Here is a 27,770-nt window from a genome sequence, read left to right on the forward strand (position 1 = left end):
TTCTCAGTCAGGTCTTTTACTGTCAGGCTGCATTTTGCAGTTACAAAGTCAATTACTTTATTACTTATCTTGGAAGATAATCTTATAAGGAATTTTAAAGGAATCACAAACCTAGACTTTTATATATGAAAAAGAATCAGTCAGCTCTACTTTAAATCTTTAGGTTGCATACCCACTCATCAATGGTTTCTTATATCAGGAGGTTGAGGGCGGAAATGAGTATAAGGAATTAATCATCACCTTTGGTCATCAACCAATCCTAGCAAGAAATGTGCATTAGCTAGTAATAATTAGGCCACTTTGTTCTTGTTCCCTGACCTCAATGAGTTCCGCATTCAACTATGGGCCTTTCTAAAACTTTAGATTATCTTCTTGGGTTTTTTTACCTCAAAGCTATTTGACAAAAACATCTTAGTTTAGCTTAAGTTATTTTCAAAGCTTTGTTTCAGCTATGATGCACTCTGAAACACCTCCCAACATTAAAGTTAAAAGAATTTAAGTTAGCTGTGCTAACTGGGACTCAATTGTTTTTCTTAATCATTAACCTAAGCCACAGTCTATATGGCTCCTCAACAGAAACTCATGTGTTCTAGCTGTGTGACACACTTCCTTGTATTTATTTTTATTCATCAAGACTCTGTACAAACTAACATTATTATTACTATCAATTAGGCAGTACAGCTTAGGAAGAAATTATCTTCATAATAATCCACAGGTAAAATGCCCAGCAGAACAGGATGTTTCCATGAGATAAACACACTACATTATAAGCAGTGATGATCTCCCCACACCCATTCACACCATGCCAAAAGTGCCAGAGGACAATGGCAGGGGCAAACATGTAAAGGCACAGCAGAAGCAAAAGACACTCTGAGGTCTGTGGTCTCGGGGCCTTGCCTAATCTGAGAGTCACCACCCATCAAGGAGTTACCTCCTGGTGAGCTTTCACCCTGAAGTCAACTGCCACCTGCTGCTCCTCTGACATGGCCACCAACACTGCTGCCATGCTGATGTCTGACTGGGACTTTTAATAATCTCTTATCCAAATGACAGTCTTCCACTCTGTTTTCAGCTTGTCTGATGTAGTATTTGTGTCTGACAGATCCATTGCACAGTAAATGTTTATGGAGCCCGTGTCCATGTCGACATAGCATTCAGCCTTTTATCTGGAACCTTGGGATCTGGGGGCAGGAATTCCCACACCTGTGGATGATGCAGCATCTGGTGCCTGGGTTTATCCTATTTGGAAAAGCTCATCCATCCATTTTAAATTCTTGTTCCAAAAGTTCTCTCCCTCCTCTTCCTGTGAAATATGCTACCATCTGCTCTCCATCTACAATCTTCTGTCCTTCACACTTTCACACCCACTAGTAATGCCTATGAATCCCACATATGCAGAGATGCCCTATCTTTCTGTCTCCTGACTAACTCTATTCCTTTTGGGATTTTGTTCTGTTTCTTCTTCTTCTTCTTCTTCTTCTTCTTCTTCTTCTTCTTCTTCTTCTTCTTCTTCTTCTTCTTCTTCTTCTTTTCTTTTTTTTTTTTTTTTTTTTTTTTTTGAGATAAGGTTTCTGTGTAGCCCTGATTATCCTGGAACTCACTCTGTAGACCAAGATCTCAGCTTCTAACGCTGAGATCCACCTGTCTCTGCCTCCTTGGTGCTGGGGGATTAAAGGCGTGCACCTGGCTTCCTTTTGGTTTTTAGTTTCCTAGTGATGTATTTTATTGCTTAAATGAGTGTAGCTAATTATTTACTATGAAGAGGGAAACAAACAAACAAACATATTCATGGGCTGGAGAGATGGCTCAGTGGTTAAGAACATTTTTTGCCCCTACAGAGGACCTGAGTTCAGTTCCCAGAACCCACATGGTGGCTCACAATACTCTGCAACTCCAGTTTCATGGGATCCAACATCTTCAAATTTCTGTTCATATCAAGCAGACACAGGTGCACATACATACATGCAGAAGTGCTGTGGAATAATGCTTTTGTACACTGGTTTAATAAAATGCTGATTGGCCAGTAGCTAGGCAGGAAGTATAGGCAGGATAAGCAGACAAGGAGAATTCTGGGAAGAGGAAGGCTGAGTCAGGAGACGCCAGCCTGCTGTCCAGGGAGCAGCATGTAATGGTACACAGGTAAAGCCACAGAAAATGTGGTGACATATAGAGTAACAAAAATGGGCTGAGTTTAAGGGTAAGAGCTAGTCAGTAGGAAGCCTGAGCTAATGGCTGAGCAATTTTAGTTAATATAAGCCTCTGTGTGTTTACTTGGGTCTGAGCGGCTGTGGACCAGGTGGGACACAGGAAAACTTCTGGCTACACAGACAAAATACTCATACACATAAAATGAATCTTTTGAGCTGGGTGTGGTGGTACACATATTTAACCCCAGCACTCAAGAGTCAGAGGCAAGAATGGAGTTTGAGGCCAGTCTTGTCTACAGAGTAAGTCCCAGGACAACCAGGGCTACATAGAGAGAATCTGTCTCGAAAAAAAAAAAATTATAAATCTTAAACAAAAAGCACTTCATTAAATGCACATGCTGCCTTTGTCACCAGGCTAGGTTCCTCTAACATTTTGACCCCTTTAGACTATTTTCTCTGTTCTTTTTCCTGCCATCTTCACTCTGAGCCCCTTAAACTTAACCTGTCTCCCTAAAACCCAGTTATATAGTCTGTGAAAGGGAAAACAAAGCTATACAGCATCTTTGTCACTTAGTGTGGTGGAATGAATGTCCCCCGTAGCCTTAGGCATTTCAATATTTGGTTCCCAGTTGGGGGTTCTGTTTGGATAGTTTAGAAGGTGTGGCCTTGTTGGAGGAAGTATCTCACTGGGGGTGGGCTTTGAGGTTTCAAATCCATGTGCCATTCTCAGTTCACCCTCCCTGCTTCCTGCTTGAGATTGAAGATGCGAGCTCTGAGCTGCTGTTCCAGTGGCTAGGCCTGCCGCATCCCTGCCATGACGGCCTCTTATGCTCTGGAACCAAGAGCCCAAATAACCCCTTTCAAATTTGCCTTGATCATGGTGTTTTATCACTTTAAAAAAAAAGTAATACAATCAGGGGGAAAAAATTCCAACCCTGACAGCATAGGGGTCACCAAAAGCACACTTAAAATATAGTGAAAGACTTGTCACTCCCATACATGTGTTCCATCTGTCTAGAAGCCCCAGTCATCACCATCTTTGATATGAATTTTTCTAGAGTTTCATACACACACACACACACACACACAGACTGTTACACCTTTCATTTTTCTTAAACAGGGTCTTGCTATGTAACTCAGGCTGGTTAACAGCAGTCTTCCTACTTCATCCCAGGCCCCACTCCAAGTGCTGATATCACAGGAGTAGGCCACCATAGCTGGTGGCCTCTCTCCTCCTCCTTCCTCTCTCTCTCTCTCTCTCTCTCTCTCTCTCTCTCTGTCTCTGTCTCTCTGTCTCTCTCTGTCTCTCTCTCTCTCTCTGGCTGTATTAGTAACTTTTTCACTCAGTAGATTCTGGACCTCTTTCCACATCATTCTTAATTCTTCTCCATAATTGTATACTATAGATCTCTAGGAAAAAACATGTACTTTTTGTGACTTTCAACCACGTGACTATACCTATTTAAAAACTTCAATGTTCTGAGAACTTGTGGAACAATCTTTATATACAGTATTGTATTGCTCTCATTGTTAATAAAAAGGTGATTGGCCAACGGCTAGTCGGGATTTTCTGGGCAGAGAAAATCCTGAGAAGCAGCAGCACAGAGTCAGAGAGTCTCCAGCCAGACAGAAAGGAAGCAGGACATGCAGGAGAGATAAAAGATACGAGCCTTGAGGCAGCACATAGATGAATAGAAATGGGTTAATTTAAGTTGTATGAGTTAGTTAGTAATAAACCTGAGCTATTGGCCAAGCATTTATAATTAATAAGTCTCTGAGTGGTTATTTGGGAAGTGGCTGGTGGAACAGAGCTGATCATGGTCTGGATGAAAGACTCCACCTACAAGGACTCTATTGGCAGATTATATCTATCCTTCCTGGAGCAAATGCCCAGTCAGTGCAGGCTGAATACATCCCAGACCTTCCTTGGGATTTCTTCACTCAACTCACAGCTGTAGTCTCCTATTTTCTGACTTACCTCTTCTTTGACTCTTCTCTGTGGTTCTTGAATTCCCCAAAAGTTCTGTCTCCAACACCTCTCCTCCTGCTCTCTAGACTCTCCTGCTGAGACTTAAACCCTTGCCTCTGTGTAGTCCCACATCTCCACATAGACCTTTCTCAGTCAGTTAATGTTCCTTCCTAGGGGTCCCGATCCAGTGCAATATTCTGTTGGCACCACTACCAACATGCTTAAAAGGGAACTCATCTTTAATCCAGCCTTTTCTACTGACTGCAGTGATACAGTTACCACCTATGGAGCTTGATCAGGTTCCTCTTCTCAGCCAGTTAAAGAATTAAAAGGCAGGGAAAAAAATCTGTAGCCCAACAGGCAGCAGAGGGGTAGATCCCAGACACAGCAGACATAATCTGCTGGTAAAGAAAGGCTTTTATTAGGGTTGGAGAAACACATGCAGTAAGCATGAACAAAGACCCTCTGCAAAGCCAAGGGGTGACGTGATGCAGGAACTGGAATTCTGGTCTCTCCTTGAGGGCTGGGCATGTTAAGGGTCTTTTAGATGGTCTTCCTACCCCTAATTTAGGGTTGGTCAATTTGAATAAACACAGGGAGGCTGATTGGTCCACAAGTTTGGGCTAAACTCATCCTGGTCTGACCTTAAACTTGTCCAGGACACAGGCAGAGGGGCCCTATTGGCTGGGGGGAAACATTCTCGAAGTCTGTTTTAAACTGTCAGGCTTTTGTCTTAGGTCCAGAGGGTGAGGAAGAAGCCAGCCACTTTGGAATTTTACCATTTTTATTATCTGGTCATGGCCCTTCTCTCTGTCTATCAGGGGATCTAACACAGTATCGCTTACACTAGACTGTATGTTACTAGTCACAGTGACTGGTGCATTAGCTACTTTTCTTATTGTGACAAAGTACTTGACTGAAACAGCCTGGGAGGGTTCATTAGGCCCCACACAGCAATGAAGGCATGGCAGTGTCAGCTGAGGTAAGGCATTAGGCAGCTTTGTCTGAGGTCAGGAAACAGACAGAGAGGAATGCTGGCTGATCTATCTAGGTCACTTCTGTTGCTGTGAAGAGACACCATGACCATGGCAACTCTTATAAAGGAAAGCATTTACCTGGGGCCTACTCACAGTTCAGAGGTTTGGTCCATTATAAGAATGACAGGAAGCAGGCATGGTACTGGAGGAACTGAGAGTTCTCCTTCTGAATCCATAGGGAGCAGGAAGAGAGAGACATTGGGCCTGGCTTGGGCTTCTCAAACCCCAAAGCTCACCCACAGTGACACAGTTTCTTCAACAAAGACACACCTACTCCTATTCTCCCTATGAGCCTATGGGAGCCATTGTCATTCAAGCCACCACACTCTGCTCATACTGTGCACCAGACCCTAGCCCCTGTGATGTTGCCACACAGAGTGGTCTTCCTTCCTCAGTTAATCCTCTCTGGAAACCTTCACAGGCAACACCTAGAGGTTTGGTTCCTGGTGGTTTTAAATCCAACCAAGGTGGCAGTAAATATTAACCATCCCAACTGGGAAGTGCTATTCAAATTCAGGGGCACAGTCAGCAATGATAAACGCTCAAGCATCTGGTGAAGTCTGGCATAGCAGGAACCTGCCTGCCCGAAATCCAAGGGGGCAAGGAGCAAACCACACATACCTTTATCCCAGTGGAATCTGATGTTATTTGCAGCAACTCATTTCCTTGCCACACAGATGGCTATCAAGCACTGCTGGTCCCACTTCTGAAATGTCCTTTTTTCCTCAGTGACTGTCACTGGCTTGGTTCATATATGAGCTTTTAGCTATATCAGCAAAGCCATAATATGGCTTTTGCTGTTTCCTGTTCCTCACATCTCTATGGGAACATTGGAGAGCGACTACTTTTCAGTAAATAACACAAGCCACACCTGCTATGGAATAATCCTGTACACTGTAAAGATCTGTCACTCAAATTGGTTTAATAAAAAGCTGACAGGCCGGTAGTTGGGCAGGAAGTTAGGCAGGAAAGCCAAACTGAGAATGCTGGGAAGAGGAAGGGCAGAGTCGGGAATCATCAGCCAGATGCAGATGAGAATGCTGTACTGAGAAAAGGTACCAAGCCACGTGGCTAAACACAGATAAGGATTATGGCTTAATTTAAGTATAAGAGCTAGTTAGCAATAAGCCTGAGCTACCAGCTGAGCATTTATAAGTAATATTAAGCCTCTGGCTACTGGGTATTTGGGAATTGGTGGGGCAGAAACAAATATTCTTAACCACTAAGAAACCCCTAATTACAGTTTAAAAAGGGGACAGTTAATGGACCTTCTTTAAACATTAACTTGTTCTGCCATATTTCTTAAATAATTATTGACTGCCAACATCTTCCAGCACTAACAGACTAGAGGACAGAATAGGAACTATGTGCGGGTTTAATAGTGAGTATTCATCTACACCAGCAGGTATCCATGCTCATTTATAGTAGGCTTTGTAGCAAAGCCAGAATTTCCATAAGAAAACAATCTGTACAACACACTGGCCTCCAACTCAGTTATCCACCTGCCTCTGCCTCCCAAGTGCTGGGACTAAAGATGTGTAACCATCACCACCCAGCTAACAATCTTGGTTTCTAATAGCTACACATGATTTCCAATTGAAAACCTGAGCTGGGCTCATAAAATAACTCAGACTGGTTGGTGGATGGTCACAGCAGAGGATGTCCTTACCCAATCATCTTAAGTGTAGTCCAGGGCTGGAGATGGCTCAGTGGTTAGGAGTGCTTACTGCTCCTGAAGAGGGCAGGAATTCAGCACTCAGCATTCACTGTGGGCAGCTCACAGCTGCCTGTCCCAGGCCCTTTTCTTACCTTCTAGGTAACCCACACACATACGCCATTCACTCACACAGATACACACATATATACATAAGTAAAAATAAATCTTAAAAAAAAAACTTCACTTTGGTGACAAATAGACTAAATTTGGAACAATACACAGAGGACTGTTGTGGTCCCTTGTACACCTTTTGCTTGCTGTGTACTTCATGAAGTCACTCATTCAAAACTGAAAGCACGGTTAATGTAGATCATGCTCTAGGATGTATAAAATATTGTTCTGATTCTGATACAAGGAAACCAAGTGTAAATGAATAACTTTACACTGTAGCTTAGTTTTTGTACTTTGGGGAAGAAGCAAGTCAACCTGCCTCCCAGAGCTTGAGAAAAATCTATATAAACCAGATGACACTCAACAGCTACATCATGTGGGCTGAATAAACTAAGCTGTGAACAGCCAAGGGGAAGAACAACTGGCCGGTGGTGGTGGCGCACGCCTTTAATCCCAGCCCTCGGGAGGCAGAGGTAGGTGGATCTCTGTGAGTTCAAGGACAACCTAGTCTACAGAGTGTGTTCCAGGGCAGCCAGGGATGTTACACAGAGAAACCCTGTCTTGAAAATCTGCCCCCCTCCAAAAAAAGAGAGAGAGAAAGAGAAGAGCAACTAACTAAAGGAGCTTAGGTCAATTGTTCTTTCCAGGGCTCAAATTAGAAGTTTAATAGCTAGACACGGTAGCACATGCTGTTAATCCCAGCACTCAAGAGGCAAAGATAGGCAGATGTGAGTTCAAGGCCAGCCTGGTCTACACTATAAGTTCTAGGACAGCCAGGGCTACACAACAGAGATTATGTCTCAAAAAGTGAGCACTAGGGCTGCAGATTTTCTGAAGCCTTGGTTCCATACCCTGGGCCAACTGACATGAGTCTTAAGGGCAGCCTTGGCACTAAATCTTGTTCTCAGTTGTTAGGACTAAATTATCTCCAAATTCATAAACTGAAAACTTACTCCCCAATATGGTGTTATTACGAATGAGTGTCTGGAAGGTTCAACCATAGAACACTCAAGAACAGGATTTCTGTTTTCTGCCATGTAAGCACCTAAGGACATAGCAGACTATACCAGACAGTGGACCTTTCCAGACTCCAACCTTCAGAACTGTGAGAAATAAAATTCTCTTGTTTAAACCATAACTATTTGTTATTGCAACCCCAACCAAGACACCATGGGCAACCAGGTGCACCACACATTGTAGGAGCAGACCTCTCTAGCTGTGACTCCTAGTACAAATTATTTTAAAGCTGAAAGAGGAAATATTGGTTTTTGTGATGAGAATTCATTGTACTGTCCAGTCTACTTTAGACTCCAGGGCCTGTGACCCTCCACTTCAGCCTAAGCAGCTGGAAATACAGGTACACACCAATGAACCTGCTGACAAATTTTAATAGTCACAGGCAATTGAGTTTGATTGTATTTTGTAATTATTTTTATTTAAGGACCAGTTACCTGAATAACGTAAGTGCATTAGAACAGGAGCAAAACAAATTCTTAGTTACTGAAATACAAATTTCTCCTAGTAAAACATGCAAAAACCCACACACATTGTAGATTCAAGACAAAATGTGGATGAATAGTGCAACTATTTAAGAATATATTGTAAATATACAAAACTGAGTATAAAACTCCAAACTACCTTTCAAATCATCTTTCAATCTTTTGTTTCACCTCATTCACAAAAGAAACTTAAAGTAGCTTGTCACAATGCTAATAACATATTTGGCCTAGTTCAGCCCAATGGACTATCTCATCATGAGATAGGAAAAATTTAAAATACCTTAAGGAGTTCCTCACCCCGCTCTGATTCATCACTAAAAAACGAAGAATACAGCAGCTATATTTATGATGTTCCCAGAGCAGCTGTGCCAGGGTGCAGTCTCTGGTGTTTGGTGAGAGCAGAGCGATACCTGAAGGCTTTTCCACAGTCACCACACCCAAAGAGCTTCTCTCCTGAGTGACTCTTCTGATGCTGAATAAGGTATGTGTCCTGGCTAAAAGTCTTTGGGCATTCATTACAGTTGTAACGTTTCTCTCCAGTGTGAGTACTCTGATGTTCACTTAGGTGCATGCTCTGGGTAAAGGATTTGTCACATTCACTGTACTTATAGGGCTTCTCTCCCGAGTGAATTCGCTGATGCTGAGTCAGATGGGAGTTCTGGCTAAAGGATTTTTCACATTTGTTACACTGGTAGGGTTTTTCTTCTGTGTGAGTTTTTTGATGTTGTGCAAGAGATGAACAGTGTCGAAAGGTCTTACCACACTTGGGACATGCATACGGCTTTGCTCCTGTATGAATTCTTTTGTGTTGTGTAAGGTGTATTTTCTGGCTAAAGGCTCTCCCACATTCATTACACTTGTAAGGTCTTTCACCAGTATGGATTTTCTTATGCTGAATAAGTGATGAGCCATAGCTGAAGGTTTTCCCACATTCATGACATTGATAAGGCTTCTCTCCAGTATGAATTCTTTCATGCTTAGCAAGAGATGAACTTCGAATAAAGGCTTTCCCACATTCCTTACATTCATAGGCTTTCTCCTGGGTGTGAGTTTTCTGATGCTGATTAAGGTTTGACAGATAACTGAAAGCCTTTCCACACTCACTGCACTCAAAGGGTTTTTCTCGAGTGTGAATTCTCCGATGCTGAGTAAGGGATGAGCAGTAAATGAAGGCCTTTCCACAATCACCACATTTGTAGGGCTTTTCTCCTGTATGAATTTTCAGATGTTGAGCAAGGGATGACCAGTAACTAAAGGATTTTCCACATTCGGCACAATCATAGGGTTTTTCACCGGTGTGTGTTTTTTGATGTTGAGTCAGGTTTGAGTGCTGACTGAAGGCTTTTCCACATTCATTGCATTCATAAGGCTTTTCTCCTGTATGAATCATATGGTGACGGATAAATGTTGAAGGCCCATTGAAGGCCTTCCCACACTCATTACACTTATAGGTTTTCTCTCCAGTATGAATTTTTTGATGTTGAGTAAGGTGTGTACTCCTGGTGAAGGTTTTTTCACATTCTTCACATTTGAAAGGTTTTTCTCCTGTATGAATTTTCTGGTGTTCCATAAAGTGACCTCTCTGGCTAAAGGATTTTCCACAGTCATTACAAGTATATGGTTTCTCACCAGTGTGAATTCTCTGATGCTGAACAAGATGGGTCCTCTGACTAAAGGCTTTCCCACATTCATCACATTTATAGGGCTTTTCTCCAGTATGAATTCTTTGATGTTGAGTGAGAGATGGACCCTCAATGAAACCCTTTCCACACTGGTCACATTTGTATGGTTTATCTCCTGTATGAATTCTCTGATGATTTATAAGGTTTTCACTTCGACTGAAAGCTTTGTTACATTCATTACATTTATAGGGTTTTTCTCCAGTATGTGTTCTTTGATGACGAATGAGAGCGGAACAGTAAGTAAAAGCTTTTCCACATTCATTGCACTTACACAGCTTCTCTTTTTTGACGGGGTGTGAATTCTGCTTGGCTCTTGTTTTGAGTGAAGTTTGTTCTAGAACTACTTCTGTTTGTGTTACAAGGCTTGAACTCACACCAAGACTGTTCTCACAAGTGAGTGCTGTTTTCTCAGTTACTTTTACTTTCCTTGACCGAGTTTGTTGGTTTGCCTGAAGGTTCTTTAAACTCCTATCAGATTTCCACGTTTCTAAGACACTGGAGCTGTAAGAATCATCCCTTTTGCAGCTGTTTACTACTGCCTCTGAAGACAGATGTTCTTTAGAGATGTCAAGTTCTAGGAGTGAAACACTATTCTCAGGTCTTATCTTCCAGTCTGAAAGAAAATAAAATGCCAGTATTTTCCGGACAGAGCAAAAGGAAACTGTCCTTGTTGGAGATTATCTAATCTTTTCAGGGTTCTCAAATATATAACCTTATTATTTGGTGAGAAAGTGGAAAGAGCTAAGGAAAATAAACCGAAATTGGAAAAAGATTGTTTACTTCAATTTTATAGATGATCTCTAAGGACCAATAAAAATGACATTTAAGGTGATAGTTAAATTTAAGAGGTGAGCTGGTTGTGGTGTTACACACTTTTAATCTCAGTACCTGGAAGATTGATGCAGTACTACCACACTGGTGGCCCCCTCCTTCTTGCAAGTGACACCCTGCTCCAGTGGCCTAAGTGTCAGCCTGACCCCACTGCTACAAGGTTGGCTGCAGTCACTGAAGGCTCTGAAGACCTTCATGCATGACAAACCCCATGTGAATGTGAGTAGCACTGGCCACATGGAATCCCAGGTAAGACTACCCTGACCACAATCATCACAAAAATTCCAGCTGAAGGAGGTAGAGCTAAGTTCAAGAAGATGAGGACACAGACAGTGTCTCAGAGGAGAGTTTCAGGTATCACTATCAGTGCAGCCCATGTGGAGTCCAGCAGTCCTGCCTGCTCCTCTGCCCACAAAGACTTCCCCAAGCATGGAGGATCACTTAAAGCATATGACTCTGGTGGTGACGGCAGATGATGGTCCCATACCCCAGATGCAAGAGCACAATGGCTAAACAGATTGGGGCCAAGCATGCCGTGGTGTATATGAACAAGGCAGACACTATGCAGAACTCAGAGATGCTGGGAGATAACATAGGTGGAGATCCAGAAGCTGTTCACCTAGTTTGGCTATGAAGGAGCAGGGACTCCAGTCATTACAGGCTCTGTGCTCTCTGTGCCCTTGTGGAATGTGATTCTGAGCTAGGTGTGAAGTCAGTGTAAAAGTTGCTGGATGCTGTGGATGCTTACATCCTGGTGCTCACCTGGGACCTGGAGAAACACTTTCTGCTACCCACAGAGTCAGTCTACTCTATTCCTGGCTGGGATACAGTGGTGACAGGTACATTAGAGCATGGTATTTTGAAGAAGGGAGATGTGTGTGAGTTGTTGGGATATAACAAGGACATTCGCACTGTGATGATGGGTATTGAGACATTCCACAAGAGCTTGGAGAGGACTGAGGCAGGGGATAACATGGGTGCTCTGGTCTAAGGTAGAGGCAGGAGGATCTGAACATGGTTTGGTCATAGTTCAGCCAGGCTCTTCTACCCAAAGCCACCAAAGGGTGGAGGCCCATGTTTACATCCTCAGTAAGGGGGAGGGTGACCACCACAAACCTTTTGTGTCTCATTTTATGCCTGTCATGTTCTCCCTGACTTGGGGCATGGCCTATCATGTTATCTTGCCTCCAGAGAAGGAACCTCCCATGCCTGGAGAGGACCTATGCTCAGCCTATGCTTGTGGCAGCCCACGTTCTTAGAGAAAGGCCAGCACTGCACCTTGCAGGATCGCAACTAGGCTACTACCACTGTCCCCATCACTGAAACACCTTCCATGACAAAGGAGAACAGAATCTCAAATGGAAATGAGCTGAATTTCTGCTCAGGTTCTTGAGTTCAGGGCTGCCCTGGTCAGTGTTCCTTCCTGTGGACACAAGCTTCGTCCAAGAATGAGTACAATGAACACATCTGCTCACAAGAAGTGGACTGCCACTTGTAATGTAGGCAAATAAACCATTCCATGAACTTAGGGGGGAAAAGGTAACCAGAGACCACTAAGGGTACAAAGAAAAGGACTGACTCTGAAAGACGCAGTATGAATTGAAATTCCTCATTAATGAGCAACAAAGCAAAATTTTAAGAATGCTGATGTAAACTCCAAACAAACAGGAGAGACTTAACAAAGATTTATGACTGTTAGCCTGGAAATCAGAAGTAAGAATTCCATCTTTGCTAAAAATTAAGAGTTGTAAATAGGAGAGGAAATAATTTATGGTAGGAAAGATAACAAATTCAAGTCTACCATTTTGGAATTTGACAAAAAGAAATGGAGGATTATATGGGTATAGGAGTGGAAGATGCCAGAAGCAGCATTATAACAGGATGTTTATGTGTAAGATACAAAATTTCAGCTTAAGAGGAAAGAAAACACTTGAAGCCACAGGAATATATATAAGAACAGGACCGGTGAGGAAGACCCTCAAGGATGATAGGATAAAAGAAAACATCCTCCAGTTCCACTGGCAACAGGACAACGGTAAGAAAAGACAGTGTATTGTAAGTCCAGTCACAACCACCACAAGCATGAACAGAATGGCAGACCTCATGCTGCCCACTATCTCCTCCCCATATCTCCATAGATGATGGACAGTGGGCAGCAGTGTAGGCAGAACTATCTCCTCCCCATATCTCCATAGATGATGGACAGTGGGCAGCAGTGTAGGCAGCTCCACAGTGGCAGAACTATCTCCTCCCCATAGCTCCATAGATAATGGACAGTGGGCAGCAGTGTAGGCAGCTCCACAGTGGCAGAACTATCTCCTCCCCATAGCTCCATAGATAATGGACAGTGGGCAGCAGTGCAGGCAGCTTCACAGTGGCAGAACTTGAGCAATTACAGTCACTGCAGCACAGCTTTAGCAATGTGTTTCAGATGCATGTGTTCACCAAGAGGAATGGTACCCAGGGAAGTAGGTTTGTATAGCAAATAATCACAAAGAATATCTTCTGAGGCTGCTGAAATGGCTTCGTCAGTGAAGGTGCCTGCTGCTGCTGGGCCTAACAATGAGTCAATCCCCATGACCCACACAGAATGAGAGAACGGACTATTGCAAGTTGGCCTCTGACCTCCACACAAACACATGCACTCCTGGCCAACACACACATAAAAGAAATGCAACAAAGAATATCTTCTGGATGTACTGTAGGGTGAAGCACAGAGTCTTGTGCTGTTAAGAAAAAGAACACAGAGTCTTGTGCTGTTAAGAAAGAGAAAAGTGCTTGATAACCAATCACAAGTATGAAACATATGAAGGCAAAGTGACATCGACCACAACCAATGTCCACACAATGTCACATACTCTATTCAATGATCAAGAGAATTATCTAGGAAAAGAATGAAGGATTAGAGAAAGTTCTAGAACAGCATGCTGATTACTACCACACCTCTCACAAAAGCAATCTATACTTTTCTACATACAAAAATCTATGGGCACTGACCAACATATTCCTATACCCAGTATGTGGAGAAGTAATTGAGGACGTTGATAACCAAGCTGCAAAAAAAACAAGCAGACCAGTGAGATAAAACACACATCAGGATTACAGGTCTCCAAGACATCCTCAAGAAGGAGGCAACTGGGGGCTGGAGAAGCAGCTCAGTTAAGACCACTTACTGTTCTCGCAGTGGACCTGGGTTTGCTTCCAACACCCACAGAGTGGCTCACAAGTGCCTGAAACTCCTGTTCCAGAGGATCTAACACCCTCTTCTGACCTCTGTGGGCACCAGGCCTGCATGTGGTAAAGAAACATACATGTAGGCAAAACAGTCACACACACACACACACACACACACACACACACACACACCACAAATGAATAAATAGTATTTCTAAAAACTAAAGTAGAAAGTATATTAATAGGTAATACCAAGCAGAGTAATAAATTTCAGAGATGAAGGTCAAGGCTGAGACAATTATACATTCAGACAAAGATAAAAAGGAAAATTAATGAGCATAAACAAATCTGCCAAGAACTCTGGGATAAGTTCCATAGACAAAATCTAAGAATCTGGAAAAGGAACTGAGATAAATTCTAAAGGCACAATTTAATGGAATTATAGCATAAAATTATGCAAACCTACAAGGGGGAGAAAAAAGAGCATCCATACACAACAAGCATATAGAACCACAGACAGACATAAGCAACATGAGATAGTCAAGACGTCAAAATTACAAAATACATACATACATATTAAAACTGTATTATGTGGGGAAAATACCAACTCACATACATCAGAGAATTATCAGAATAACATCAGATCTCTCATTGACAACCCAAAAAGCCAGAAAAGTAAGTTGATATTTCAAACCCTGGAAGTAAATTAACCACTAAGATTGTTACCTTGGGGCTGGAGAGGTGAGTCAGTGGTTAAAAAAACTTGTTGCTCTTGCAAAGGACCCAGGTTCAGTTCCTAACAGCCACATGGTGGCTCACAACCATCAGTAACTCCAGTTCCAAGGTTTTGACACTCTCTTCTGAGCTTCAGGCCGTGTGGGCACCAGACACACAAATAATGCACATACATACATGCTGGCAAAACAATCATACACATTAAAAAAAAAAGAGAGATTGTTGAGGCTGGAGATAGCTCAATGGTTACAAACACTGGCTGTTCTTCCAGAGTGCTGGGTTTGATTCCCAGAACCCACATGGAGGCTCACAACTGTCTTAAACTCCAGTTCTGAAGATCCAATGCTTTCATCTGAATTCCAGGGGCAGTGCATGAATGTGGTGACAGATATACATGTATACATGGAGGCAAACACCCATACACACAAAATAATAAAATTAAAAATTAAAAAATTGTTATCCTCAGAAAAGTTATCTTTTCAAACATTTCAAGACAAGCATGTGGTAGTTTGAATGCAATTGGCCCCCATCAGCTCATAGGGGGTGGGCACTATTAGGAGGTGTGACTTTGTTGAAGTAGGTGTGGCTTTGTTGGAAGAAGTGTGTCACTGTGGAGGTGGGCTCTGAGGTCTCCTATGCTCAAACTACGCCTAGTTCAGTTTACTTCCTGTTGCCTGATGATCAAGACTAGGACTCTCAGCTCTTTCACCATGTCTTCCTGCACACCACCATGTTCTTCCAGGATAATAATGGACTAGACCTCTGAAACTGTAAGTCAGCCCCAATTAAATGTTTCCTTTATGAGAGCTGCCCTGGTCATGGTGTCTCTTCACGCAATGGAACCCTGACTAAGACAAAGTGCAACCTAAGGCAATTATGACACTGCAGAGCACACTTCAAGGGATACAATATGCAAGAAAAGGGGAAACAGCCCAAGAAAAGTATATGAGAGAATACATTTTTTTCATGACAAGAATAGACGCATAAATGGGAGCCAGGAACAAATCTAGCATGCCTAACACAGTAAACCAGAAAACTCCTACCACTGGTAAGGAACAAAGAAAAGAACTATAGCAATAATCTACTCAACCAAAACAACCAACAAAACCATAGGACACTGCAAACTCTTCAATAATAACTTCAGATGCAAATGGCCTCAACTCACCAATATAAAAACACAACTGACTGGATTACAAAACAAGATCCAACTACTTGTTGTCTATTAGAAACACACTTTCCCTTCAAAGGCACTCAAACAGATTCTAAAGAATGGAAATCAACCTACCAGACAAATGCAAACTTTTAACTTGCTCTGTAGATCAGGTTGGCCTTAAACTCAGAGATCAACCTGCCTCTGCCCCAGTGCTGGGATTCAAGGCATGCACCATCACCACCACCACTGGCTAAGCAAATGCAAACTTACATTAAGCTAGCATAACTATTCTGATATTGGATAAAGTAGATCCCAAACTGAAACTAGTCAGAATAGATAAAGAAGGCCACTGCATATTAACAAAGGGGACAATTTATTAAGGAGATATAACAAATGTTTGGGTTCCCAATTTAATGTAACAAATACTGAAAGGCATGAAAGGCCAGAAAGGTCTTCATATAGAAATACTGAAACACTTCAATAATCCATACTCACCTTTAGATGTCTTCCAAATTAAAAATCACCAAAGAAACTTCAGAGCTAAATTATACCATGTATCAGTTGGAATTAGATATCTGCACAACATTCTACCCATCAGATATAGAACGTACACTCTTCTCAGCAGCCCTTGAAATCATCTTAGAGACCACAAGCAAGCCTTAATAAATACAAAAGGATCAAAATTAATTCATTGTATCTCATCAGGTCATAATGGAATAAAATTGGAAACCATCAACAAGAGAAGCCACAGAAACAATACAAATTCTTGGAGACTGAACAAGATACATGTGAATGAACAGTGGGGTCATTGAAGAAATCAGGGAGGAAATAAAGAACTTCCTAGACTCAAAAGAAAATGATAGCACAATTTACCAGAAGCTAAGGTAATTCTTAAGTTTATAGCTGTATGTGCATACATTAACCACTGGCCCCTAAAAAAAAAAGAACCAGAGGTGTGGGTTTCGCATGTGCATACCCACATGCTGACATTCACACCTACACATAATTAAAAAAGAAAAAATAAGACAAACAGCAAACAATCTAATGATATATCTCAGTGTTAAACACACACAGACATTAATTTTAATGTGTGTGTGAACATATGTACATGGGTGCCTGTGCCCAGAGGACAGAGATAGCAAATTCCTTGGACCTGGAGTCAAGGTGATTGTGAGCTACCCTACGAAGCTATTGGGAACTGAACTTGGGTAGACTGGAGGAGCATCAAGCTCTCTTAAACCCTAAGCCATCTCTCCTGCTCCCAACTTCAAGGTTCTAGAAAAAAATAATAAGATTAAATTAAAAAATAAACAAACAAAAAACAACAAGCTGGAGTAGTTTTTTGTCAGCTTGATATAAGCTAGAATAATCTGGGAAGTGAAACTTCATCTGAGGAACTGCCTGGATCAGATTGGCCTGTAGGCAGGTCTGTGGGGGCATTTTCTTGATTAACATTAACTGGGAGGGCCCAGCCCACTGTGGATGGTGCCACCTTTGGGCAGGTGGTCCTAGGTTGTAGTAACAAGCAAGCAGCGTGAGCTATGGCGAGCAAGGCAATAAGCAGTGTTCCTCTATGGTCTCTGCTTCAGTTTCTGTCTCCAGGTTCCTATATGGTTTTGAGTCCTGGCCTTGGCTTTTCAATAATGGACTATGACCAGGAAGTTTAAGCCAAAAAACCTTTTTCCTTCCCAAGTTGTTTTTGGTCATGATGTTTATCACAGGAATAGAAAGCAAACTGGACATAAGCCAAACCCAAAAGCACATGACTAGAAATAATGAATAGGGCTGAAAATAATGAAACAGGGACTTAAAAGGACAATGCATAAAGTCAAAGAGTTAGTTCCTTGAAGAGATAAATAGATTGACAATCTTAGGCCAAACCAACAAAAGGAACAGAAGATGCACCTTTGCAAAATTAGAGATTCAAAAGGAACTGCTTACAAAAGACACCAATGACATCCAGAGGATAATTAGGGAATACATTGAAAATATATTCAAAAGAGCTAGAAAATCTTGGCGAAAGGATAGATTCCTAAATACATGTGAGTTAGCAAAATTAAACCAAGATGTAAGCAATGTTTGCAGACCCATAACAGTAACAATATTGAAACAGTAATTAAAAGTCTCCCCACAAAGAGAAGTCCAGGGCCAAATGAGTTTATTGCTGAATTCTTCCAAACTTTGAAGGAAGAGCTAATACCTATACTTCTCAAACTGTTTCACAAAAAAAGAAAAGGAGGGGTGATGTGGGATGGTCTATATGTCAAATGTGTTGCTGATTGGTCAATGAATAAATCACTGATTGGCAGTGGCTAGGCAGGAAGTATAGGCGGGACTAAGAGAGGAGAAGAGAGAGGACAAGAAGCTGGGTGAGGGAGACACTGCCAGCCGCCATCAGGACAAGGAAGATGTAAAGTACCGGTAAGCCACAAGCCACGTGGCAAGGTATAGATTAATAGAAATGGATTAATTTAAGCTGTAAGAACAGTTAGCAAGAAGCCTGCCACGGCCATACAGTTTGTAACCAAAATAAGTCTCTATGTTTACTTGATCGGGTTTGAACGGCTTGGGACTGGCGGGTGTCAGAGATTTGTCCTGACTGTGGGCCAGGCAGAAAAACTCCAGCTACAAATGGCGTCCAACGTGGTGGCAAGAGTTTCCACCTAAAAACTGAGAAAAAGGATTCTAAAACGGAGCTAAAAACAGTTCCTAATTGTCTCTCTCAAATGGGCGGCAGCTGCCGGTTTGAGCTACTGGCGGGTTCCTAGTGTGCGCGCTCGACCTGCCGCCATATGGCGGGAATGAGGCCTCTGCAAGTGGCACATTAAGCTGCATTGTGGATTTAGCCTTTGCTAGTACAAAACAAAAAAAAAAAGAGGTTTCTGGGCTACATGCTGCTTGGATAAAAGCATAGACCCACGATGGCTCCCAGAGCTGGCGGTAAGCATACTGCCGCCATGTTGGGAAACTGAGGTGGGCGGAGCCAGCAGCCACAGATGCTGCAGCTTAAAGCAACAGATTCACAATAAGACAGATTCAGATGTAATAGTTTAAAATGTGTGTAAAATATACGTAGGCTTGAAAGAGACAAAAAAAGGTGATATATACAGTATAAAAACAAATACATGGTTTTAAAAAATAAAGTCTTTAAAGAGACAGTAAAATTAATATAAAAAATAAGCCACGTAGAGATGACTATTACACAGAGAGTCTGGATTGTGTTGTCTTTGGGATTCTTAACTACAGAGAGATGTTTGATTGTAAAGGAAGCTGAGTTAAACCAGTATGTATATTTTAAAGATACTTTGACTTCAAAATTTGGATGTAAGGATATGTTGCTTTGGAAAAGAGTCTCTTTTGTTTCCACAGAAAGCAAGAGGCTATGGATTTGTTCCAGATTAAGACACATCAGGTTTGACCAGCCAAGACCACCTGAAAGGTCTCCGATGACACCATGGCCCAGATGATCCAACATCCAAAACCGTTTCAAGGCAACTGGCTCAGATGATACAGCCTCACGGACTACTCCATGATCCTAAAATTTTCTTTGTTTCCCCAGAAGATACAGCGCCCCCCTCCAGCAGGAAGTAGTAAGAGAAGCTACGCCCAAATTCCCAAATATACCAAGCTGACTTTGGAGATGTGTAAAGGTTAAAACCTTCCTTTTTAAGAAAAGAAAAGGGGAAGTGATGTGGGATGGTCTATATGTCAAATGTGTTGCTGATTGGTCAATGAATAAATCACTGATTGGCAGTGGCTAGGCAGGAAGTATAGGCGGGACTAAGAGAGGAGAAGAGAGAGGACAAGAAGCTGGGTGAGGGAGACACTGCCAGCCGCCATCAGGACAAGGAAGATGTAAAGTACCGGTAAGCCACAAGCCACGTGGCAAGGTATAGATTAATAGAAATGGATTAATTTAAGCTGTAAGAACAGTTAGCAAGAAGCCTGCCACGGCCATACAGTTTGTAACCAAAATAAGTCTCTATGTTTACTTGATCGGGTTTGAACGGCTTGGGACTGGCGGGTGTCAGAGATTTGTCCTGACTGTGGGCCAGGCAGAAAAACTCCAGCTACAGAGGGGAATACACCAAACTCATTTTATAAAGCTAGTATTACTCTGATATCAAAACCTGATAAAGACAAAACAACAACAAAGTACAGACTGATACAGGAACAAAAACTTGCACCAAAATACCTGGTCGCCAAATTCAAGAACACATTAAGATCATACATAACAACCACAGTTTTTTTACCCTAGGGATGCAAGGCTGATTCAATAGATACATATCTGTAAATAAGACGTAAATAGACTAAGGACAAAAATCACATGATCACCTCAATAAATGCAGAAAAGGCATTAGACAAAGCTCAACATCCCTTTGCCATGAGAGTCCTGAAAAAACTTAGGATACAAAGAACATAACGGTACTGCAAATGTCAATTTCATTTTTTTTTCTTCTTTTTAGTTTTTCTAGACAGGATTTCTCTGTGTAAAAGCTTTGGTTGTCCCAGAACTTGCTCTAGACCAGGCTGGCCTCGAACTCACAGAAATCTGCCTGCCTCTGCCTCCCGAATGCTGGGATTAAAGGCTACCACTACTTCCTGGCTATGATTTCATTTTTCTCTATGGCTGAATAAAATTCCAGTGTAGATGTATCACATTTTCTTCATCTATTCCTGGGTTCATGGGCATCTAGGCTATTGTGAATAGTACAGCAATAAACAGAGTGACTAGGTTATTCCAGAGTCAGGACCTTGAAGAAATTCCTTGTGCAGTTTGGAAACTGATGACTTAGAAGATTATTATTCAGAACTATTCAGAATCTCAAGGACAGAATGATAAAGTGACAGAATATGAAACTATGCATTAGAGTAAGAAGGGAGTATGTGCTTTAAAAAAAAAAAGCTGCAGGTGTGGAACTCACTTTTATTTTAGTTTGGTTGGAGACAAAGAAAAGAGACTGGATGATGGCCAGTGTTGAGTGAAAGCATCTGGGGATATCATGTGTTTCCATTTGAAACCCGAAAACAGAGAGTGAGGGGACAATCCTGGATCAAAAGAAAGTGGGAAGAGGGAGTGCAGAGCTCTGTTTGAGAGTCTGCTTTACAACAATCAGGAAGGATGCCTCCTCTAAAGAGAATGTGAAAGAGAATCTCATCTCTCCACAGGTGATGCTCTGAGTGCACATCTACACAGAGTCACTTCTCACCAGGCTGGCACCTGCAGAGAGCAGTCCTCTGTTGTCACACACTACTTACCTTCCATGGAAGCAATAGGAATGCATGACTCCTCAATCCATGGCTCTGTCCCTTGTTCTAGCTGGGAAATCACATCAGGTTTGGAAACCTGCAGTCCTGCTCAGAGGAGAAAAAAAGGAATCTGTCTGCAATAAGGAAAAAGCACTGGATCAGAATGTAATCTCACCACTCTATTTCTAAGATATTCCACATGGGAAAAATCTGGTGCGATGAATAGCATGTCAACTGTCATAAACAATGGGGCAACTGAGAGGCTGATCTCAAGAGAGATAGATTAGTCTGCTGTTCCACTTAATAATGAGGAGAAACTCCCAAAATTTAAAATTGTTGGTTTCTAAACTTAGATGTCAATCACATCTAAGCACAAGAGATAATGGGCTTCCCACATCTCATCTAAATTTGGGGTCACCCTCACTACAGAGACCAGGTATGTACCCTCCTCCCCACACTCCATCAAAACTTCGGGCTACCCTTACCTACAGAGATGAGGTGTGCATTTGCCTCCCACACCATATAAATTTAGGGTTACCCTTACCTACAGAGACCAGGTATACACCCTCACCCCACATCCTCATCTTAACTTGGGGGCATCACCCTCACCTATAGAGACCAGGTGTGTATAATTTTCCAACGTCACATCTCTGAACAAATCTCTCTGTGTAGGATCCAGGTGTTTCCATTCTTCCTGGGTGAAGTTCACAACCACATCCTTAAAGGTCACTGATTCCTAAAACATCAAGTATTCTATTGCTTAGCCTTAGGAAATTGGTAAAATTAACAATATCCATAGAAGCAAGACAGGTGATAAACTAAAGTGATACTAGCATGTCACTAGGATGTCCACTTTTGGAAAAATTTAAAATAGTTTGCTGTGTGATATTTGCACACTGTGTGAAAATTAATTGTTGTGATGGTGTAATAAGAAGCTGAATGGCGGATAGCTAGGCAGGAGGCACAGGCAGGACTTGCAGGCAGAATCGCCAGCCAGATACCAAGGAAGCAGCATGGGCAGGATGGAGAGATGAGGTGATGAGGCACGTGACAGAACAATAGATGAACACAAATGGGTTAATTTAAGTTATAAGAGCTATGGGACAGGCCAAAGCTAAGGCCAAGTCTTCATAATTAATAAGTCTCCATGTCATTATTTGTGAGCTGGCGGCCCAAAGAAAAATCCATCTACATAATACCCATAGGATTGTTATTAAGAATAAAATAAATGTTCTATGTGGAGGGTGGTAATGTAGCTCACATTGGCAGAGCATGGGCAAGGCCGTAGGTTCAATCCTCAGCACCAAAAACCAAAAGCAAACCTTTTTTCCCTGTGAAGTGCTTAATTCAGGCATCCAAGTAAGTGCTCAGGCATTACTGGCCAATACTGTCCTTGTTCTTCCTTACCTCTGAGTTCTAAGAAGCGAATATTAATAACTGCTATCATCAATAACATTTTTACTATCTATAATGTGCAGGAATATCCAACAACTTTATGACAACATGGGATGGAGGAGGAGACTTGTCCTATTACAGCTTGTTGTTGTTGGGGGCTGTTGAGACAGAGTTTCTTTCTCTGTGTGACAACCTTGGCTGTCCTGGAACTCGTTTTGTAGGCCAGACTGGCCTCAAGCTCAGAGGTCAGCCTGCCTCTGCCTCCGCAGTGCTGGGACTAAATGCATGTGCCATCACACCCAGCTGCCCTGTTACATTGCAAAGGACACCAAAGTATAAAGCAACTGAAACAGTGTCATGTTACAGAATAAAGTCCAGTAAGAAAACAACAGCTCAAAATAGGCCTATGTGTTTAAGAGCTGCATAGGATTAAGCATTGTTCAAATTAAGATACAATCGATCTTAAGATCACTACATCATACCATTACAATTAACTCGGCAAAAAAAAAAAATTTTAAGTGAGATCTTTACATCTTTAAAATATACCCAAATATTCCTGTTGGCTTAAAGACTATATTGTGGAGTCGCTAGTTTGAGAGATGGCCCTGCTATATAATCCTGGCTGGCTTCTGTCTCCCAAGTGCTGGGAGATTAAAGGCCTGTGCCACTAATCCCAGCTTCATTTTGGATTTTTTGCTTCTATGGTTTTGAGCAAACTAAGCTTCTATAATTAATTATAGTAACAATAGGAAACTAACATATGTATTGAACACTTCACCCAATATGAGCTACTTTACCTTCCTTTACAGTACTCTCTGATCATTCATAAGATGGCTCATATTCTAAGCAAAAGAAAAGTCAAATGAATCACTAAATTTAAAAGTATTCAAGCCACACAAAGTATATCTTCTGACTATGGATATGTTCACTAACTACTTAGAACATGATGATGGTTTTATGAACTTCCATGTATGTTAAAACTTATCCAATTACAGTTGGCCTCTGCATCTGTAGATTCAACCAACTGTAGGTTAAACATATTCAAAGAACATGCACAGATATTGTTCTTGTCACTACTCCCTAAATACAGTAAAACAACTGCATATACTGTATTTGCACAGTATTTACAGTTTATTAGATAAGTATCTAGGATGACTAACGTACACAGGAGGATGTGGACAGGTTATATGCAAATATTGTGCCGTCTAAGTGAGGGATTTGAGGATCTACATGCTTTGGAATCTGTTAGGGGTCCTAGAACCAATTCCTCTAGAATATAGAAGAATGACAATATACTTTAAATGCATACAGTTTATTGTCACAATATTCCTCAATAGAAAAAAGTGATGCTAAAAGTCCTTAAGTTGAAATTGGGCAGAACTAGGATGTGTGGCCTGAGTGAGCATAGGAAACCCGATGAAGGAAGGCTCTGAGGTTCATTAAGGCCTGTGGAAAAATTCTTTCTCTCTCACTCATTCTTTCTTTTGTCTAAGTTCTCAAGAAGATACATTTTCCCAACAACTTTATCAGGTCATTTTTCCTACATTAAAATCTAATATGGCTCAAAGATGACCTAGAGAATAAAGCCTCACATTTCTCATTAGATATTCGAGATCTTTCATATTCTGACTGAATTCAATTTTCCAAAATAAGCCAGCTCCTCCAAATCTTTCTGAATCTGTGGCTGTTAGCAGTGCTTACCTGCACACCTCTACTCATAACCCTCTCCATACCTGTACTCGGTTTTTCACTCCAATATTCAAATGTCACTTGTCCCTCAGAGAGTACAATTCCACATCGTCCATGTAACTCTCTGTCCCTTGCAAACCACACATTCCCTCAGATCTACAGCACTCATTTCGCCTTCCATAAACTTGCCTGTTTTGATTTTTATTGGCCATTTTACTCTATTCAAGTGAATTAAATGTTGTGCTACTTTTCCCCCCAACCCAGTAGTGTTACAAGATACTAGGTAAGAGGTAAATGGTGCATGAATCCTTGAAACTGGAGAGGCAGAGCAGGATCCAGATGAGATCACAAGACAGATGAGAGCCCAGAAAGACTTGCCAATGATGATTTGGGGGTAAACAGACCTCACAATAAAAGACACATTATTCTGAGAAGTGACATGGTGTTGTTGTTTTTTGGCTCTTTTGGGGGGCCCACCACCCAATTCCCAAATAAATCACACATGGAGGCTTATTCTTAATTATGAATGCCTGACCTTAGCTTGGCTTGTTTCTTGCCAGCTTTTCTTAAATTATCTATCTTCCCTTTGCCTCTGGGCTTTTCCCATTCTCTTACTTCTGTAAATCTTACTCTTACTCTTTGGCTTGCTGTGTAGCTGGCCCCTGAGTCCTCCTCCTCCTCTGGCTACTGCTTCTCTTTTCCCAGATCTCTCCTCTCCTTATCCTCTCTGCTTGCCAGCCCCGCCTTTTTCTCTCTCCTGACTCACTATTGGCCGTTCAGCTCTGTATTAGACCATCAGGTGTTTTAGACAAAGTAACACAGCTTCACAGAGTTAAACAAATGCAACATAAACAAAAGTAACACACCTTAAAATAATATTCTACAACAAGGCACTTAAGAAAATCTCAACTTACCCGAAACCTAGTTGATGGAAGTAGAGGATGTCCCTCATGGAGACTGGCAGAGTCGGCAAAGGACAGGCCTAAGGAGGAAGAGGCCAGAGTGAATCTGACTAGTCTGTTGTTCCCAGCAATACAGAAAAACTCATTTTTCTTCCTGGAAATAACAACCATGTCTCTCCTTCCTTTATGTCTGAATCCCTCAGTCCCCCAGAAAGATTCAGCTGAGGTCTCTGTACTGTCCTGAGTAGGCTCAGGGGGAAAAAACAAAACAAAACACTGCTTTAAGATTCAGCTTTGTCTTTTGACACTTAACTACTCACAGGGCTCATACAGCTAAATCTGAGGTCCTCATTAAGTGAGGCAAGACATTCCTGCTGTCTTTTCTCCGCTACCCATAAAATGTCAGTCAACAGCAGGGGACGAAGGTGCGTGCCTTTAACCCCGACACTAAGGAAGCAAGGACTTGTGGAACTCTGGGAGTTTAGTGGCACACACAATATGCACACCTGTGCAACCATGCATACCTAATGAAAAGTAAGCATTCGTACACATAAAATAAAAATCAATCTAAAAAAATTTTAACAAAATATTTTGAGGGAAAAATAGTAACATATTATACTCTCAGGTATTTTTTAAATAACATGTAAAGAACTATATTTATTTTTAGGCACTATAATGTAAGAAACGTGCTAACTAGGAAAAAGACTTCTCAGAAGTCTAGAGTTCTCACATGGACCTATCAAAAGAAATGAGGCCAGGCTACTCGAACGAGAACTGGGGAGTTCTAACAGCTGAATTCACAGGTCAGAGTAGCACTGTGAAAGGACGGACAGTCGCTAGTGCTTTTAAGATCACAAGAACAGGCACTTTTGGTAAAAAGGAACAAAACAACAACTATGTTGTTTGCACCCAAAATGGCGAGTTTAAGGCCACACTCGCACCGCCACAAGCTTGAAAAATTGCTATCTGCAAGATATTTCAAAACTTATCTTTGCATTGAAGAGATAGAATACTACTTTTTTTCCTGACTACAACAATTTATTATTCTAAAATGAAATAAAGAAAAATAGCAAGAGGATCAGATATTCTGAACTGTTGTTCCTTTTCAAATTCTCACGTCCAGGAGACAGAATTAACTCTCCCCGTCTCTTTGGATGATGTAATTAGGTTTCTTTTACCCCTAGCCACATTGCTTCCTCCTCCCACCTCTCAGTTCGGCCCCCACCAGCCGGCTCTGCCCCGGTAGTCCCCATTACCTGCCATCTCAGGAGCTCGACTGTGTTCCGCTAGAACTTGGACACGTGGATACCCAGGCAGCTTCAGTCTGGGGCTTGAATGTCCCGCTCCCCTTCCAGGGTGGGTGCCTTATGCCCTCCGAGGTTGGCTTACAGGGCACAGGATGCAGTCTGCAGCACACGTCTTGCAGTGCACCTCAGACACGTGCCGAGTGGCCAGGAGGTCCTGCCCAAGAGCGGAGAGCACAGGAGAGGATTGGATTACTGCACCGAAACACACAGTGGAAAGGGAGGGCGCAGCTCTGCTAGGCAAAGCTCTAGCTCGAGTCTGACCAGGCGCTCTCCACCGGGTCCGCGGCCAGACACACCTGTTGCGGGGCACACCAGAGGGCAGGCTGCCCGGCAGCTCAGTTGGCCCGGCCCAGAACAAAGGAACAAAGCCTTGGGGAACGGGCGGCCCCGCCATCACCGAGGGGAGGCGCGCCCCCTTCCCTAGCTCCCCGGCTTCCTCCCGGCCTGCAAGGTGACGTCACACTCCCTGGGGCCTGGCGGTTGCCATGGTGATACCTGGACTCCTGTCTAGTGACGCACTCGTTAGGATCCTGGATCGCGTGGGCTGGTCAACAAACCTAAGGGTTGGAGCCTACGCCGGGGAACTGGCCAGATACCCACCTCTTTCCACGCCCACAGTCGGTTTAGCGGTCACTTCCGGTCGGGCAGACGCTCCCCTTTCTTTCCTCCTCCCTCCAACACACGCGCGCGCCACATGCCGGGGAGCACGAAGGACCACACTTCCCAGAATGCAACACGCGGCGTTTCTGAATTACTTTTCCCAGGGTTCCACAAATGTTTCGGTCCCACTTGGTGGGTCCGGAGGTTGCGCCTATCTACTATTTGTGTCTGATTGCTTGGATTGTGAGCAGAGGTAGTCATATACTAGTCTTTGGAACAAAGACAGATACACACACCTGCAGAGTTTTGGTTCGGAGATCTTGGGGCAGGGTATCATGCTCCTCAGGATGGCCTCAAACTTGCTATATAGATGTAGCTGGCCTTGAATTCCTGATCCACTTTCTCCACCTCCCAAGGGTCAGGACCTCCCACACTGAGAATTTCAAAACACAAGCGTACATTTCACCATTCAGCCCTACTTTTATTACCTGACCTGCATTATTCTTTATATGATTTTTGTCATTTTGAAAATATCTGTCATTACCCATTGAATTGTTTTTATGTCTTCGAAA

At 42.4% G+C, this 27,770-nt stretch overlaps 1 protein-coding gene and 1 pseudogene across 4 annotated transcripts; one reads left to right on the forward strand and one right to left on the reverse strand.

Moving 5' to 3' along the window:
- Positions 1-1,585: 1,585 nt before the first annotated feature.
- Positions 1,586-27,303, reverse strand: Znf184 (zinc finger protein 184). Of its 4 annotated transcripts, none has more exons than XM_052727343.1 (6): positions 27,199-27,303; positions 26,548-26,752; positions 25,304-25,371; positions 21,915-22,041; positions 21,315-21,410; positions 1,586-10,775 (listed from the first exon to the last, which is right to left on the reverse strand). In XM_052727343.1, the coding sequence occupies exons 2-6, from the start codon at positions 26,552-26,554 to the stop codon at positions 8,824-8,826; spliced, it is 2,250 nt and encodes a 749-aa protein (XP_052583303.1). In that variant the 5' UTR covers positions 26,555-26,752; positions 27,199-27,303; the 3' UTR covers positions 1,586-8,823. The 4 variants fall into 4 exon arrangements, with proteins under 4 accessions (XP_052583303.1, XP_052583302.1, XP_052583304.1 ...); XM_052727342.1 differs by lacking the exon at positions 27,199-27,303 and adding an exon at positions 27,094-27,197; XM_052727344.1 differs by lacking the exon at positions 27,199-27,303 and adding an exon at positions 26,895-27,075.
- On the forward strand, positions 10,979-14,281 carry LOC128103654 (elongation factor Tu, mitochondrial-like; annotated as a pseudogene).
- Positions 27,304-27,770: the final 467 nt, after the last annotated feature.

Source organism: Peromyscus californicus, unplaced genomic scaffold (assembly GCF_007827085.1).
Source record: "Peromyscus californicus insignis strain IS unplaced genomic scaffold, ASM782708v3 Scaffold_8__1_contigs__length_139910024, whole genome shotgun sequence".
Classification (NCBI taxonomy): Eukaryota; Metazoa; Chordata; class Mammalia; order Rodentia; family Cricetidae; genus Peromyscus; species Peromyscus californicus.

Excerpts from the sequence above, each read along its gene's own strand:
- Znf184 (XM_052727343.1), bottom strand. Across the intron at positions 22,042-25,303 it reads TTCCATCAACTAGGTTTCGG|GAATCAGTGACCTTTAAGGA; the intron begins GTAAGTTGAGAT and ends TTGATGTTTTAG. Across the intron at positions 21,411-21,914 it reads TACACACCTGGTCTCTATAG|GACTGCAGGTTTCCAAACCT; the intron begins GTGAGGGTGATG and ends TCCTCTGAGCAG.